This window comes from Triplophysa dalaica, chromosome 13 (assembly GCF_015846415.1).
Source record: "Triplophysa dalaica isolate WHDGS20190420 chromosome 13, ASM1584641v1, whole genome shotgun sequence".
NCBI lineage: Eukaryota > Metazoa > Chordata > Actinopteri > Cypriniformes > Nemacheilidae > Triplophysa > Triplophysa dalaica.
Window position 1 is genome coordinate 18,518,326 of NC_079554.1, and position 16,450 is coordinate 18,534,775.

Consider the following 16,450-nt stretch of genomic DNA (forward strand, 5'->3'; position numbering starts at 1 on the left):
TTGTAGTCAATATATGCCTTATTTCCTATGAGTTTTAAAAACAGATTTGCCTTGTAGAAAAACCACATGAATTTCCATTTGTTGCACATGTTAATACCGTATCACCACATGTTGCACATGTAATCCCATATTGTTCTACATGTGAGGATGTGCTTTTTTGCGCTATGCCTTTTTGAAAATAACTTTGTCAATAAAATACCAAGAGATTTGTGTATTTTGTACGTAAAACTTTGTTTTTATGGTTTAATAGAATTTTAAACTTTTGCTTTAATAGAAGTATTAAATGTAACCTTTGGCCCCTATACACAAACATATATTATACAGATAAAAAAGCTAAATTCAATATTAATTCTGTAATCAATGCATTCAAGTTTCTTTTTTTCAGATCAATTTATTCTGATGCATAAATGCATTGCTACTACATCCTACTGTTTATATGTCTGAAATACAAGCAATTCAATTTCTCACATATTCTGTTCCAGTGAGTAGATCTTTACTGACTGTTACGGCACATGGAAGAAACCCTTTATCATCACTGCAGACAGAATAAACCAACTCTCGTCGACTTGTAACGTGTGCAGCCTGTGATGTTTGAGGAACAGGGTTCTGCCATTCAAACTCCAGTCGCCGATTTCTCAGACTTATCAGATGAGACGCTCGCTGAAGATATCAGACCTCCTGTCACTCAACCGCAGCCCACCACGTTACTCACTCCAACAGAAAAAAACAGACGTAAAAAAGAGGTTCAACTACTGAATGAAAAGAAACAAAAATAGACTTTGAATAAGATCACCAGGGAGTTCTGCCCAGTGTTGACAGAGCACTGGAGAGAACTGGCATCAGCCAGGCAAGACTCGCTCTCGCCACCAAATTAAGACCAGAGATGCAATTGGCTGTGGCAACAGGTTTTTCATGAAGGTCTTGAGGGATCAACATGTAATGAGGTCCATTGATTTTTTCTTTCCTGTGGGTGTTATGTTTTGTCAAAACAGTTACCTTTTCTTCTCTTGGCCTTCCAGTAATCGTTCAAGGACTGACAGCTTTGAAATGCTTTGTGTTTTTCAATATATATGTAAAGGGACAGTCACTTCTGTAGAATGCCTAAAGTGTCATTTTTAAGGTCTTTAAATAGTTTTATACCTAAAGAGAGACAGAATAAGTACAAATGATCGATAATCAAAAAATAGTGTAAAACTTTATATAGTTCACTCATGGCACTAAAAAACTAGGAATGGCAAACTGAATCTTTTTCACGAAAAGCAATTGCCAAGTTTGACTTAAAATTTTCATTATCCTTCCCATATTGTAATTTGATTTAAAATGAATAACGTTTAAAATCAGAGATGTCAGAAAAATTGAGATTTAGAAAAAAATGTTAAAAACATTAAAGACAGCCATGCCAGACCTACTCCATTTAAGTTTGCTGCAACAATCCCTGAAACCTTTCTGCAATGATTTCATTCAAATCCTTGTTTTTTAGCCAGCCATTTTCCTCACAAAGCTGCCACTCAATGTGCCTTCTCTTTCTTATCGTTCCCACAAACGTCTCAGAACAACGGCTGTCGGAATGAACGGTTCAAGGCGAGACACGGCCAGGTTCAGCTGTTGAAATTAATGTCTGAGGCAGGAATCCCAAGCAATCATCCGGAGAACGCTGTATTAAATCTGAGCGACTGGAGTAAGTCCCTCTGTGCATCTTAGCAACAGAGCGCAGGGAGAATTGTTAGCACACGGGGGTTATGCAAATTCTAGCGCTCAATCAACAGGCTTAATATGGAAAAGAGTACATAAAACCCAAAAGCGGGACTATTAATAGGGCAAATATACAAACTGCTTTTGGCGGAGGCATGAGAAATTGAGGAAAATCTCATTGAGCAAACTCATTTGTTTAATCTCTTCTCTACACTGGACTGAAGTACATACTCACAAGCTATATGTGATATATTAAAGGAATAGTTCATCCAAAAAAGTCATTATTTACCCACTCACATCATGTCGTTCAAATCCCTTATGGCTTTCAAAGACTGTTGCTTTTAGCTTATAATAGGAATATTTCGCCTCTTTTCAAGCAAAAAAAGGAAGGTTTGGTGATGATGCTCCTTTATAAGCTTACGAAGGCATTCCCGATCCTCTCCCACTTGGTTGATTACAATTATTACTTATAAAATGTTATAATATATGTCATATGTTATTTTTGGGTAAACAAACCCTTGAAATTTTCCCAATACATTTGTGATGGTTTTGTAAAAAATATATAATATAAAAAACACATTAAAATTATACCAACGATCTTAATGAGGCCTCTTTAATAATATCTTGCTAATTAAAATACATGTTTATAAATATAAAATATAAATATATTTGGTAAATAGTATATATTTTTTGATAAAAACAAACCCTTTAAATATTACCATTATCTGTTTAATGATTAGTTAAAGATAATAAAATATTAAATTATTCAACATCATGAACATTTAGATTATAGATTTCGTTGATTTAAAGTAGTTGGTATAGTAGTATTAACACAAACCACTGAGAAATTTCTCAAACTATCTTCTTTTGTGTTCTGGAGAAGAAAGTGTCATACTCGTTTGGAATGACATGAGGGCCTTTAATTGGTGAAAATTCTTATCTGGAGAAAATGTTTTATCTATAAGTAGTTCTGTCTAGAGAAACTTAAGGTTTGGTGGCAAAGTAATATTTAAGTGTTAGCAACTGCCAATCTATCTTTCTATATAAAAATTAATAAATATTATTGTTATTTATAAGATACATGTTATATATATATATATTTATATATATATGTATATATATAAGCAGTAGAAAATGGAATGGAATGTATATATATATATATATATATATATATATATATATATAATTTTGAGATGCACAGCCCAACAAACACTACAAGAATTAAACAATGCCAGTGTGATTAGGATAACGGTTTATAGGAGCCCACCAGAAGCTATAACAGCATCATTCATTAACCTGATGTGATGGACCTTTGTGTTAAGAACAGCGCTGGTTACAACCGGCATGGAAAAAAAACTGTGACTCAAATTCCACCAGCTGTCAGAAGACATCGAAAGCAACCCCGGCAGGACCCAGTCATCTCGGTGGAGGTCTGTTAGAGCCATGGGAACAAAGACCGGGTGTTGACAATGAGAGAGAGATTTCTGTGAGCATATGTCACCCAACACAGCTATGACGGTTCAGGTAGAGGTACGAGACGTGCAGCGCTCACACAGCTTATATTATCGTGTGAAATTCTCACGTTCAGCATGCTTGGTTCAGCCGAAGCGCTTAGTATCAACCTCTGTAATATAAATGACATATAAAGACAAACTGGTCAAAATAACAGACGCAATGTTTTCGGACCTCACACACTGCAAATACAGCTGCGGAAAAAGAATTAAATCAGCATTTCTATATGTTTTGTGGCAGTTCCGGTCCAGTGTCTGTTGAATTACAACAAAATCAGATTTTAGGAGTGACAAAGTCATCCAACAGCACTGAAAGACTGGCAGCATGACCAGACACATTAAAACTGCGATACATTTTTGAACCTTTCCTAAATACATGTACAAATATTTCTGTTCTGTTTGTCAAAAGTGAATACGAACTTGTTTTCTTTGCAGTATATGAGGTGTGAAAAAATACACAGCATCTTTTCTGTTATTTTGATCTGTTTGTCCAGTTTATTTTCAGCAAATAAATGCAAATAGAACCAATAGTTTTATTTGAAATTTGAGAGAAATATTGTTAGTAGTATTGTATTAGCACCTATTGTATTATTGCTCCTGTGTGACATATCGCTTATTGCTCCCTGAACTAAAAACTCCCTGCTTAATGACTAAATGTAAATGTAGTGTACAATATGAAACAAAAAATGATAATTTTACCTAAACACATGCCTATGTCATAAATGGCCAAATGTTTCTGCGACTGAAAATATGAACAATATTAATGTGCTTTCAACAACTTTTGTAACTCCCTGTATTTCCTTTTGCAAAAATTTAAAAGAAACTGGAATGAATGCCCTCAATACACATAGAAATGCTGACTTAACGCAAAATCTTTCCATTCTTTCTTTTGGCTGGTAAAATTCAGCATGAAATTCTGCAGAAATCTACAAACCTTAACAGAGTTCTGTGGGTGTAGATTACGTGTGGGACGGCTGCGTGCGGTTTTAAACCAACATTCATGGATGCAATTCCAAAAATGGCATATTGGTAGGCAGCTCAAAAGGACTTAATAAAGCCTTATTATTCAGTGCTAAATGTTTTCGGCAGCTAAGCGCATGTCTTCACGACTATCCTGGCCAATGGAAGTCCTTCCATTGGTTACAAAGACTGTTCATGGTCAGGCAAATCCCAGGGCTGTGTGACATCACTGCTCCTCTACACAGCTCATTTTCTAATGCACCCATGCATATGAGAGAGCCCCCTTGACTGTGTGTGTGTGTGTGTGTGTGTGTGTGAGAGAGAGAGAGAGAGAGAGAGAGAGAGAGATCAGGACTCATTCAATTGGCAGCAAACTCTCTCTCCTTCACCGAGAAGGAGAAATCTGCCCAGGAACAATTTCCTCAAATGCCCCAGAGGTGTCCTCTCAAAAATAAATAGGAGCCAGCCATTCAGCTAAGCCTCACTAAGGATTTCTGTAGTGGAAGGTTCTGAATGTCAGGTAAACGCATGCCTTTTCGGTACATTTGCTTTGCGTTCGCCAAAGGTTTTGTTTTAGGCGAGTCCTATTTTCTGCACATGACACAGGGACGTCTTGTGCAACTGTGCTCGGGCCGCAGACAGTGTTGGATAGCAACACCACAGACCTCACGAGTACGCGGGGCAGGAGGTGAAGGGAAGAGCATTAATCACAGATGGGAAGTGTTATCCCACCATCAGTGCTCTTTCCCCTCTCTTCATTTTGCTGCAACCTTTCCCACAATGCATTTCTCAAAAAGCGTGCCCTTAGATGCTATGGGCGTTTACATGTGTATCTGTTTCTTCCAAAGGACAGAAGAAATGAAACTCTCCCCTGGTGGCGTGTGTCTTGTTTAAATTAACCATGGTTTAACTCTAGTATCCTTGTTTTTTGGTTTATTGTAGTAAAAAAAAAAGAAAAGCAATCCACCAAAAAAATATGGTTGGTACACTTTTACTATAATTAAAACATGGCCAATTTTCTTAAAGGGACAGTTCACCTTTAATTAATAAATGTGAATTCTTTCATCATTTACTCACCCTCACGTTAATCCAAATGATGATTTTTCAATGACTCCTCTATGCCTATTTCTTCTACAGAACACAAAAGAAGATATTTTGAAGAATGTAGTAAACCAAACAACATTGGCCCCCATGGACTTCCCTTACTTTAGACGTTTTTCAAACTATCTTCTTTTCTGTTCTGGAGAAGAAAGTGTCACATACACGTTTGGAATGACACAAGGGCCTTTAAAGAGGGAAAATTCTTATCTGGAGAAAACGTTTTATCTGAAAGCATTACTGCCTATAGAAACATAAGGTTTGGTTCAGAGCATCTACTGTACCCGCTGGACACATCACGTGTCTAAAACCCAAAGCAACTCTATTCCTCCCTCCTTCACTCCATTTGTATGCTCATTGTATTTATTCTGTAGTGCCTCAGAGTTAAGAGGTCGTAAAAGAATTATTCAAAGCCGACCCTGGAGTCATCTACCCAGCTGTTGAGGATTACAGCTTTATGAGATTGCTTAGAAACGCAGCCCGAAATCACGAAACCGAGAGAGTGCCGACAGACAAGAAAAGAGACAAACAGCACAGATAAAGAGAAAGAGAGAGAATAGAGGATTACCACGAAAAGATCATTGTAAGATTTCGTTATTAGCTAGCGCCACAAGTCTTTTATTATCATCACACGACTCTACTTAATTACTTTCAGACTGACGCTCTCTTACTGTGCAATGATGCTTGCAGGCTTACTAATGGCTGAGCTGCTCGTACCCTAAATGAATGGTCGAAGGCTTCGAATCCATTCGGCTGGGAGAAAAAGCTCATTAAGTGAAGGTGCAACGCTGTTTCTATGACTGGGGGCCGAAGATGCGTCTCCGAGCTTACTGCAGGTGCCGTTTGGAAGAGGCGGAGCGGCTGGCTAGCGGGGAAATGACAGGACTGTTTCCCAGATGCCTCCTCTGTAATCCACGTAATTATCGGCGCCTCTGCGGAAGAAAGGACCTAGCCGTCATTACTGCGGTTCACATCAACGCCTTTTCAACGAGCCGCATCCGTCTCCATATTACAGAATCGAATTAACCCCCGGGTTATTTTCATTAATAAATATGAGATAAGAAATTACGCACCGCGTGCCGTCAAGCCGCCGTGTTTAAAGGGTGGTAAGGACAAGTGAAATTTGCTGATCAATTGTGTTCTTGTCTGCCAGATGAAATGAAAGAGAGAGTGGTTGTCTCCATAGTTAACCGATCAAAGAGCCACTCATTCGCTTTAGGAGAAAATAATGAACGAGTCCATTTTTCTACACCCTGATTCGTATGTGGGGAACAAAGGGGATCATTATGTATCTGGGAGCTTGAGGGGAAGATCGAAAATGTTGTCTGTGCGTCCACACAGCGGCGAACACTTCTATAATCTGTGATATAATGAAACACAGTGTGAAGAACAGAACAACATTGAAATATATTTATATCTCCAATTATGTCTTTGTTGAAGGCTTAAGAATAAAGCACATTTTGAATGAGCATCTCAGGTCATGTGGTACACAAGTGACAAGACAAAGAAACACAAAGCGGCTCTTGATGAATTAATGCCTGTGCAATGACGATCTCACTGATTTGGTAAGTGTTATGAATAAACCAATTTAAGTGACGTTTATTTAATCGCAGACACGCTCCACAGCAACCTTGTGATAGAATAATCCTTTCAATAAATCAAACAAAAACTTATTATGTAGACAATAATGTAAAATGAGCAGAGCGTTATCATAAAATAAACTCAAATGCGCTATCCCAAAATAAACATGAGCTGCGGTTTTAATATGTAATCTGCTTTTTCTAAGCGAATAAGTGGCGCAGTTTCATGTAACGTTACTGCATGCGTGCACAGGTTTTTTGCCCGTTACCCTGACTTCATGTTGCATGTAAACGCCTTTAACGGAAATGGGTTCAACCCAGTAAAAAAATTCAACGGAAACGGTGGTGAACACCCTGTGTGATGATGCAGAGTTGAACTATGGCAGCTGAGAAGGCCATTCTTTGTGTTCTGTTTAAAGATACGTGTCGAAGCCTGCAAAATACATGACTTGAATGCGATCGGCCGTTGTCCCCCAAATTGACCTGATCATGTGACATAATTCTTCTTTTTAACAGTGAGTGGCAACATCAATTTGAGGTGCATATCTGACACCTACTGTAGGTGTGGGCAAGAGATTAGCATGTGATTTAATGACAAGCACATCAATTTAAATGATGAGGGACAGGTTGCATTAATAACCTTACCTACTATGGGTTTTGTACAAGTAAACAAAACATTTTTTCAAGTAAAGCACATTCATAGCTTTTTATTTTCATGTATTATCATTTTTATCTTGTAGGGCTATATACGTTTGACAAGATAATTTTTTTTAAAGGAATCAGCAGCTCTGTGATTTTGCAATGTGTTTTCTCAGTCAAATTTCGGCAATAACAGGCCAATTCACACTTCACATGTCTCTCACATAGATACACACGTGTTGCTGTATATACATTCTATTGTAGTATTAAAAGCAATCTGGGAAAATCTCTCCTGTGATGTTCTTTTATGTATGTTTTAACATGGATGATATCCAAATGTTCTCCGAACACGCTCTCGTTTTTCACTTTCTCCTCATCTGTTCTTTTCTTTCCTTTTCCATAAAACTACATGTTTATGAAAGGTGATTAGAAAGTTGAATTGTGCCAAAGTGTTATAATAATTATCATGCATTTTGTTGTATCTGCGAGTTAAAAAACCTGTTAAGCAATATATAATATTGTAAGGGCAAATATACATATAAAAAATGTAAAAAAACTCTTCTCTCTTATGAATACTGACGATTCGAACCTACTATTCGTTCACCTTCTGCTTTTTGCCTACTACATAGTAAAGAAGTATGCAATTTCGGATGCAACCTCAGTTTTTTTATGTGTCTGACAATGTAATAGTAAATGTATCAAATGAAAGTAACAACAAAATAACGCATAACTGTCGTGAGGAAACATGCATTGATCTATAAACTGCAGACATGAGAAGAAGCGTAAAACTTGTGAGCGATTTCCTGCAGTAATTTTGATTACTAGACAGATGGTGACATCACTGCATGCAGACTTGATTTTAATAAATAAAAACAATATTTTTTTAATTTTATAAAAAAGAAAACTTGAAAATCATGACACACCCGCATAAAAACACAGTAGTGTTCTATAATATTGACTATATTAAATCTATGTTAAAGTGTAGTGCAAGTGCTAGTAAAATTACAAAAAATACTCCTAAACTGTTATAAATTTAAAGAAAAAACAAAATGTACTGGTAAGTTTCTCATTTATATTAACATAGCCCATATTTTTATGGATTTTTTTCCTGCAAGGTTAAAAAAACTAGGAATTGTATTTTTTCATGTCGGCAAATTTATTACTGTTGTATAGTTAAAAATGAAAAAAGATGAAAAGAGGGAATCTGGGAAAAAACATAACTAATACATGTACCATTTCACAAAACTTTAAAGATGCAATAATGTCTGCCATGAGAATCTGACAAACTACAAAAATGAGAATCTAATGCAATAACCAGGACTCTATGTTTTTCTTAACTTGGAAGGTTCCAGAAACAGTCCAAATTGTAAAGCACTGTAGGGACGCCACAAACAAAACGCTAGCAATAAACTTCAGCTCTTGATATTGTTTTACACCCCCTGAGTGTAAGAGCGGAGTGAGAAGAAAAGGTTGAGCGGCCGGTGGTGAGACTCCGTTCAGCAGTTCTGTTGACACATACATATGTCTAGTCCCTCTCAAAGCTTCAGAGAGAGCTTAATTCAATCATTTCCATATTGATTCTGGCACCGTGTGTTCTCCTGACACCGTCCTACTGTAACAGTGCCTACGTTCAGAAGACTAAGCATTATTGAACATGCAATAAATTCAACAGTTTCCATCATACTATCAGACAGCCCCTGACGATATTTCTTACACCGTATATGAAAGTGTGCTTTGTTACTTTTCAACATGCACCAGAAACACTTCCCACAGGATTAAGAAACTAAGATAACGTTAATACCTGCTTCTCCAAGACAGCACTGTGATTAAATGGTGAGAGAAACAAGGTTTTTGTTTTCTCAAATCGAATAATTCTGGGATTTTCTTCCTGAGAAAAATACTCAAGTAATCTCACCTGTGGCTCCTCTAGAGGTTTAGCAGGACTGGCTCAATTTTACTCAAAATTACCCACTAAATTCTTCACTAAAATTATACAGTTATGGTCAAAAGTTTACAAACACCTTGCCGAATCTGGAAAATGTTGAAAATGTAAGAAAAAAAAGGTTTGTTTTTAATTTGGTACTGCCCTGAACCAATTATTTTTCAACTGATGTTCACAAACAGTCTACACAGAATGACAACTAAACTAGTCAGTTCAAAAGTTTTCACACGCACGTGATTCTTAACACAATACAATGTTACCTAAAAAAAATCAATGTCAGATTTGATGTTTTGTAATAGATTTTCTTGTTTGATCTGAGCCATCAAATCCTCCTGATCCTCCAGCATCTGCATATTTGACTCTTGCTCACAGTGACCATCTAAACTGAGGAAAATCAAAAGACTCATCCACAACTATTACAAAAGATACAAACATTTCATGATTCTCAAGAAGGCAACAAAATGCATATCAAAGTCAGGTGACAGTTTAAATTGATAACATTTTGTTTCTTTTATTGTCATTTAGCGAAGCTTTTAAAAAAAAGACCAATAAATATTCATGTTTTCAAGACGAAATTTTTAATAATACATAAACATGATATAAATGATAATTTATAATAAAATAATTAGTGGTGGGCATAGATTAATTTTTTAATCTAGATTAATCTAGATTAAAATGGCTCATTTGAATTCTGCCGAAGGCATTCAGAATATGTGTGCTACCCAAATAATGAATAAAAGTAGTTCTTTGAGAACGGGTTTCTCAAGCCAGGTGGCGCATTAGACCAGGGGCTCATCTCCTGTTTCCAAAATGCATCACAAACTGCTTGAGAAAACTGTTCTACTATGATAATTGGTGATGAAAATAAATTATGTTCAATAAGATGTACTTGTGTTTACTTCCGCATTAGCTAAGGGATGATTTGCGTTTAGGTGGTACTTGAGACTGGAAGAGCTCCTACAGTACATTTACATTTAGTCATTTAGCAGACGCTTTTTTCCAAAGCGACTTACAAAGAGTGAGGGAGCAACAAGCGATATGTCATACAGGAGCCATAATACATTAGATCTCAATACAAAGTTACTGGTTTCAACTAAAGCTAGACCACTACCTGTTGAGAGAAAGTTTTTTTTTTTTTTAAACCAATTCCGCATTGCACAAGGTGCAAACAACATTAGTCGATGTTTCTATTGGGAAGCTTCTTAAAAATTAATATTCCCTGAAGCAAACCCGGCGGCTTCATAGCTGCATCAATGTTAGCACGTCACGTTTGATGCGGTAATTTCACAGTAATGTTATGTTGTGTTCACACCAAACGTGGCGTGTCAAGCGCGAGTGATTTATATGTTAATGCAAAGAGCCAATAGACCTACTTGCTGCGCGAATCGCGCGAATGAAGCCCTGGTTATGAGATGATGAGGCGGCTTCTGCTTCCGCGAATCACGCGAATCACGCGAGTTGAAAAATCTCGTTCTCACCCCGTACAGTGCAGTTAAGCTGGTATACATCCGCGCTAAAATATCAAGGTGAAAGTCATCATAACTTGCGTAGTATACACCCAGCTCCCAACCCAACTTTGAGAATAGATTAACGGCGACATTTTTTTTATCGCGCGATAAGAGTCTCACTGCGTTAACGGCGTTAACGGCCCACCACTAAAAATAATACTTTTTTTGCCCACTACTGCAATTATAAATACATACAGTATAAAAAAGTTAACAGATGACTCATTTATGTCTGTTTTTCCTCCATCTGAGCTGTCTATATTAGAAAAAAACAATTATGGAGTCCATTAAGTCTCAAGAGCTGTGAAAGAACAATCCCTCCGCAGAAAAACGGGAGGAATGTAACGCTGATACAATCATCATAAATCTAAATGAGCCTAATATACACCATATGGCATTTAAACAAATAAGACGTCTATTCAGAAGAGCAAGAAATTGAGTCTGGAAAGGTCTCTCCTCATGGTAACTCCTGCGCTGTAACCAATTGTAAAATGCAAACAAACAGGAAGCGGAATCTCTCGTGTTTACAGGCTTCGACTAAAACTCCTCCGGGAACCAGGTGTGCATCAATATTACAATATACACAGCACGGCGCTTGAATCTGTTTCATCAACACACATGCTTAATTACATGAAATCATTCTAAAAACCCCTCAGCAGCTTTGCTATTCTCTCATATTCCGGGCAGACTGATGGGTTTTAGTCCTGTAATTACGAGAACGACTGAGAAACTAAATCTACTAGGTTTTCTTTATGTCTGTCTATACGGTCATAAAGCTCTGGCCCACAGCCCACAGCTTCCTCCGGTGGCAGCTTTCACTCTCGTTTCTGGAGAGGAGGCCCCACAAAGCCACTAAAAGCTCCCACCCGACCCTACTTCTTAACAGAGAACCGGCTACCTTTCTTTTCACTTTTTGCTACATAATATCTCCGCAGGAACGTCGGTCGTAACAGTGGAAGGTCTATAAATAGCAAGGCGAATGGAGCGGATACCTGCCTGCGCTGTTACAGCTCTTTATGTGACTCTGGTGGTCACATTAAAGTCGCTGACCCTAAGACATTACAGCTGATGTGTGCCAGTATACCATACTTGCACTGAAGTGCTCTCCTACATGAAGAGAAGATGGCAGCTTGGTCTTAACACTACTTCATATTGCAAAAATATGCAGAAAATATACACCCAAAAGTGAATTCTGTCATGAATTACTCAAATTCAAGTCCCAAATCTGTATATATTTTTTGTTCTTTTGAACACAAAGAAAGATATTTAGAAGATTGTTAGCAACCAACGTTGTTTGTGTACAATCAAACAAGGAAATGTATACAGGATTGGAACGACTTTAGGAGGACTAATTGATGAAAGATTGTTTTTGGGTGGACTACCTCTTTAAAGATGCAATCCATAACAAAATCTGTTTTTTTGTTAAACTTAAAATAGTGCTTTACATTTCGAGGGGAATTTGACTTGACTCATGTAAAGATGAGAATGGAAGTATTTTTTGAAAAAGTTATTCAAAATAAAATAATCATAAAATAACAGTAATGTGAAAATGACTACTACTACTACTACTACTAATATTGTTTTAATTATTACATTATTTTTTTGAAAAATATTTATAATATGTTATTATTATTATTTTATTCTTCTTCTTATTATTATTATTACTGTTATACAATCTATTAAAAAAAATTCCTAACATAATAATTTTACAGTTAGGTTAAAACATCCATGAAAATATCGAATGCCGTGTCCTGATTCTAACCCCGCTACTTTGGTTTGTCAACAAATATGCTAAATCATTTAGAGTAACAAGATTTTGATTAAAGTTCATGTAAGCAAACAACACGAACGTTACAAAAATCTTTTTCAATAAAAACACTGATATTCACAAAGTAAATAGGGGCATATCTTGATTTGATTTTATCCTTAAAAAGCCATAAATTAAATTTCTCTGTATTAAAATTAAATTTTTGTACAGGCTTGTAATCAGAGAAACGGTGCTTTCAAGTTAGAAAGGCTTTCCTTAACTATTGAATTAGATATGCTGATTGCAATGGGAGGGGGGGGGCTTGGACGGGATGTGGTGCTGGGGGGTGAGAGAGATAGTAGCAGGTGTTGCAGGTATTGGAAGAGATAAAGAATAAAGACTCAGAGGACTGAGCATCCTAAGGGCCTATTAGCAAGCCTCATTCAAGCCATATCAGCATTGGAGCCCAGCCAAACGGCTCAATGCTTCTCATGTTTTCAAGTTTTTCCTGTAGCATTTTCTCGTTGTTTACCTTTTACACATTTGGTGTAATCAACTGCTTACATTTTGGAGTAGACAAAAACAAATACGTCGCACTGCCCGTCGCCCCAAATTGCTGAAGCTATTGAGTTTTTCCCTCATTGACTCTATATTGCCTTTTGAAAAGCTTCTGGTGGCATTGTTTGCAGAGTAAACGTATTTCCGCTTGCTTAAAAAGGGGTATTCTGGCTTTATTGTCGACTGCCTCATAAAAGCCGTAATATAATGTAGTGTCATCCTGTTGCGAAATAAACCCTGGTGGGGTGATCAGGTGTTGTATCACCCTGAAGGGGTTCATTCTGTGATAATAAACAGCTGACTGAACATTATACGACTTTTTACATGCCGGCTTACCAAATAAACTGCAGTGAAATATTGACTAATTAGTACAAATATTTGTATTATGTAAACAGGAAGTGACCGTAATGTGATAATGCTAATTTACACGACCAAATCACAAATGCCAACAAACACAAAGAATGTTAGTTAAATGTGAACCAGTCTGAACGAGAGCGATCACTTCCAGTTAACTGTGTAATTCAGATGTCATTACATAAAAATATTTGTCCACAGAAAGCAGCGACCAATGCAGACCAAACAGAATCAACTGCACAATAAAGAAAACTGATGCCGCTGAAGATCCCGCAAATGAAACATTTGAATCCAAGGGTACACAAGCCAGCACTACAAGGTTTTATATAGTACTCACAGCCAGGATAATCTGTAAGGAGCTCTGAACCACCTCAATATACTGGTACTCTAGCAGACAGCCGGCGATGCTGATGTAGCGATGGTCCTCCGGTGCCCAAGAAGGAGGAGGGGTCACAGGGGTCACCCTGCACCCTGGGCCGTTCTCCATCCACCAGGAGCGATGCATGGAGATGTTAAAGGTCATAATCAGGTCTGTGTCCTGCGGGAGAAGAATCAGACAGAGATAAACTTTATTAAACATCACCTGTGGTGTGTAACATTTATGGATGTTGTATAATCAAGTTTTTCATTTTTCATGCTTCACGTGTTTTGGTATCTCGCTCAATGCCTAACTGCAGTTCTTCCCAAGTAAAAATAAACAAGATACAGATAAAAATCATTTGATATTAGGTTTTTATAAAGAATGCATCATTGTGCAAGCATTGGCTTTAAAAAACAATAAGCTGATTTTCTTGTAACACCAAGTAACTCCAATTATGTTTGCAAGCTTATGAATTGAAACAATGTAGGTCAAATAACAAGCACTCCGGAATATTTTATTCAAGCTAAACCCGGTCCACCCTCATTGAAAGTTAAGAGGGCAAGAAAACTCTCCAAATGAGATGTATCAACTTCTAACCTCGAGAAATGTCTGAATCCTTGAATTAGTTCATTATAAAATAATGATGTTTCGTGGTTTTTGATCTTTGTTACACTTGCACCCATTGTTTAAGAGGTCAGACTTGGCGTTACGTGGGAAATGTAATCTCTCGCTCGCATTTCATTGTTTTGATAATCGTTAAAATGATTTGAGTGGCCTCTCATGCTGTTCCAAGACGTCAAAAGGGTCTCGTCGAACACAAACACAATGACACCAAAATCTGGTGGCAGAAATCACATTTCTCAAATCACAAATTTTGTGTGGCATTTCAGTCTTAATGATCCACACGCTGGCACCCTGGGTCATTTGACTGAATGCCAGTTACACGAGCCGGGGATTGTTCACCAGCTTTGAGACGGGAGAGCTTGCAATGAGAACATATTTAAACAAAATCCATCGTCTTGGAAATCATGCAAAGCTTTGAAACAGCTCACATCTACGACACAAATACATGACTGTACACATCCGGTGCTTGTGCAAAATGTCGAAGCTAGCCAATGGACCAAAAGATGATTTCATCGCCCTTTTAGTGCAGTTTCATAGCTGAAGACAAACAAAGTTGATTGTCAACATTCTTTTTCTCTTAGAATTCTCTTTGAGACAACTGTTAAAGGTATAGTTCATCCAAAAATGAAAATTCTGTCACCATTTACCCCCAGAGTGTTCCAAACATGTATGAATTTCTTTCATCTGCTAGACACACAAGAAGATATTTTGAAAGTTGTCAGTAACCTAACAAATCTCATCCCCTATGGACTCCCATAGTAATTATTTTTCCCACTATGGCAGTAAATGGGGGATCTACCAAAAATGTATACAGGTTTGTACAGGTCAGTAAATGATGACAGAATTTTATTTTTTGGGTGAAGTATCCCTTTAAAATACATTCAAAGTATATAGGTATATAGGTAAAATAATCTGAGAAATGTTTGATTTAATATTGAAATCTTCAATAATATTGACATTTAATGCATACTTGGCAAATCTGAGCTCTTCATATGTCTCATTTCTGACATATGTTTAATGTCTTTTTCTCAACAAAAAAAAAGCTGAAACACAGGACACAATATTGAAAGTTTCCCTCTCCATTTTATCTTTATCATATCTGATGATTTTCAATCTTACGGTTAACTTTTCATGATCTTTTCACTGTCAACGACAGTTAAAAGAAACAGTTCACCCAAAACCATAAATTCTATCTTTTCTTGTTTAGCCTCCACTGTGTTTTCAGTGAGTCATCTGAGGGACCGAGTCAGAGTCCCCATTATGTTTCTTGAAGGCCGCTGGAGGATCAATCACTCACCAGCCTCCATAAATGGCTCTACTGTTTACCCAGCCAGTGTGGGTGACGTGATAAAACACTTTTAATCCATTTCAAAGAGCACACCAATGGCAGACGTTTTGCACCGCTTCAGACTGCACTGTCCATCTCAGCGTGAGCGGCACAACTGTAGGTCTCGGAAATTTTCCCCCCAGCTGCTGAATAGCTCTTCGAGTTCCTCGATAAACCCCTCTTGTAGAGGAGTCTGGCTCTTTAGAGAAGTCTAGCACATCTCATTTGGCAGAATGCAAACTGGAGCTTTCTTATGAAAACATATCCATGAAGCTGAATAGTTGAATTGATTTCCACAGATCATTAAAACTTGTATCAATGCAAAGAGCAAGCCTTGTTTGTTCATAGAAAACCATGTATTGAATGTAAGGCAGTTACATCACATCATGAGTCATGGCTTTAATTCAATTTAAATATAATTTTTTCATGCAACCAGGTAAAGAACAGTAACCTGTTTACGACACCTTTGACCCCTGATAGAATGGATGAATTGCTATACAACATGAAATAAACAAACATAACAGGCTGGCTAATATTATATCAGACTCCATG

General features: G+C 37.2%; 1 protein-coding gene across 2 annotated transcripts in view; it reads right to left on the reverse strand.

The window, feature by feature from the left end:
- Nucleotides 1-16,450, reverse strand: part of nkain2 (sodium/potassium transporting ATPase interacting 2) — a 125,023-nt gene that overhangs the window by 25,182 nt on the left and 83,391 nt on the right. For both annotated transcript variants that reach the window (XM_056765035.1, XM_056765036.1), the window contains exon 4: nt 13,924-14,124. In XM_056765035.1, the coding sequence (XP_056621013.1) occupies nt 13,924-14,124 (201 nt within the window). The remainder of the gene's footprint in view (nt 1-13,923; nt 14,125-16,450) is intronic.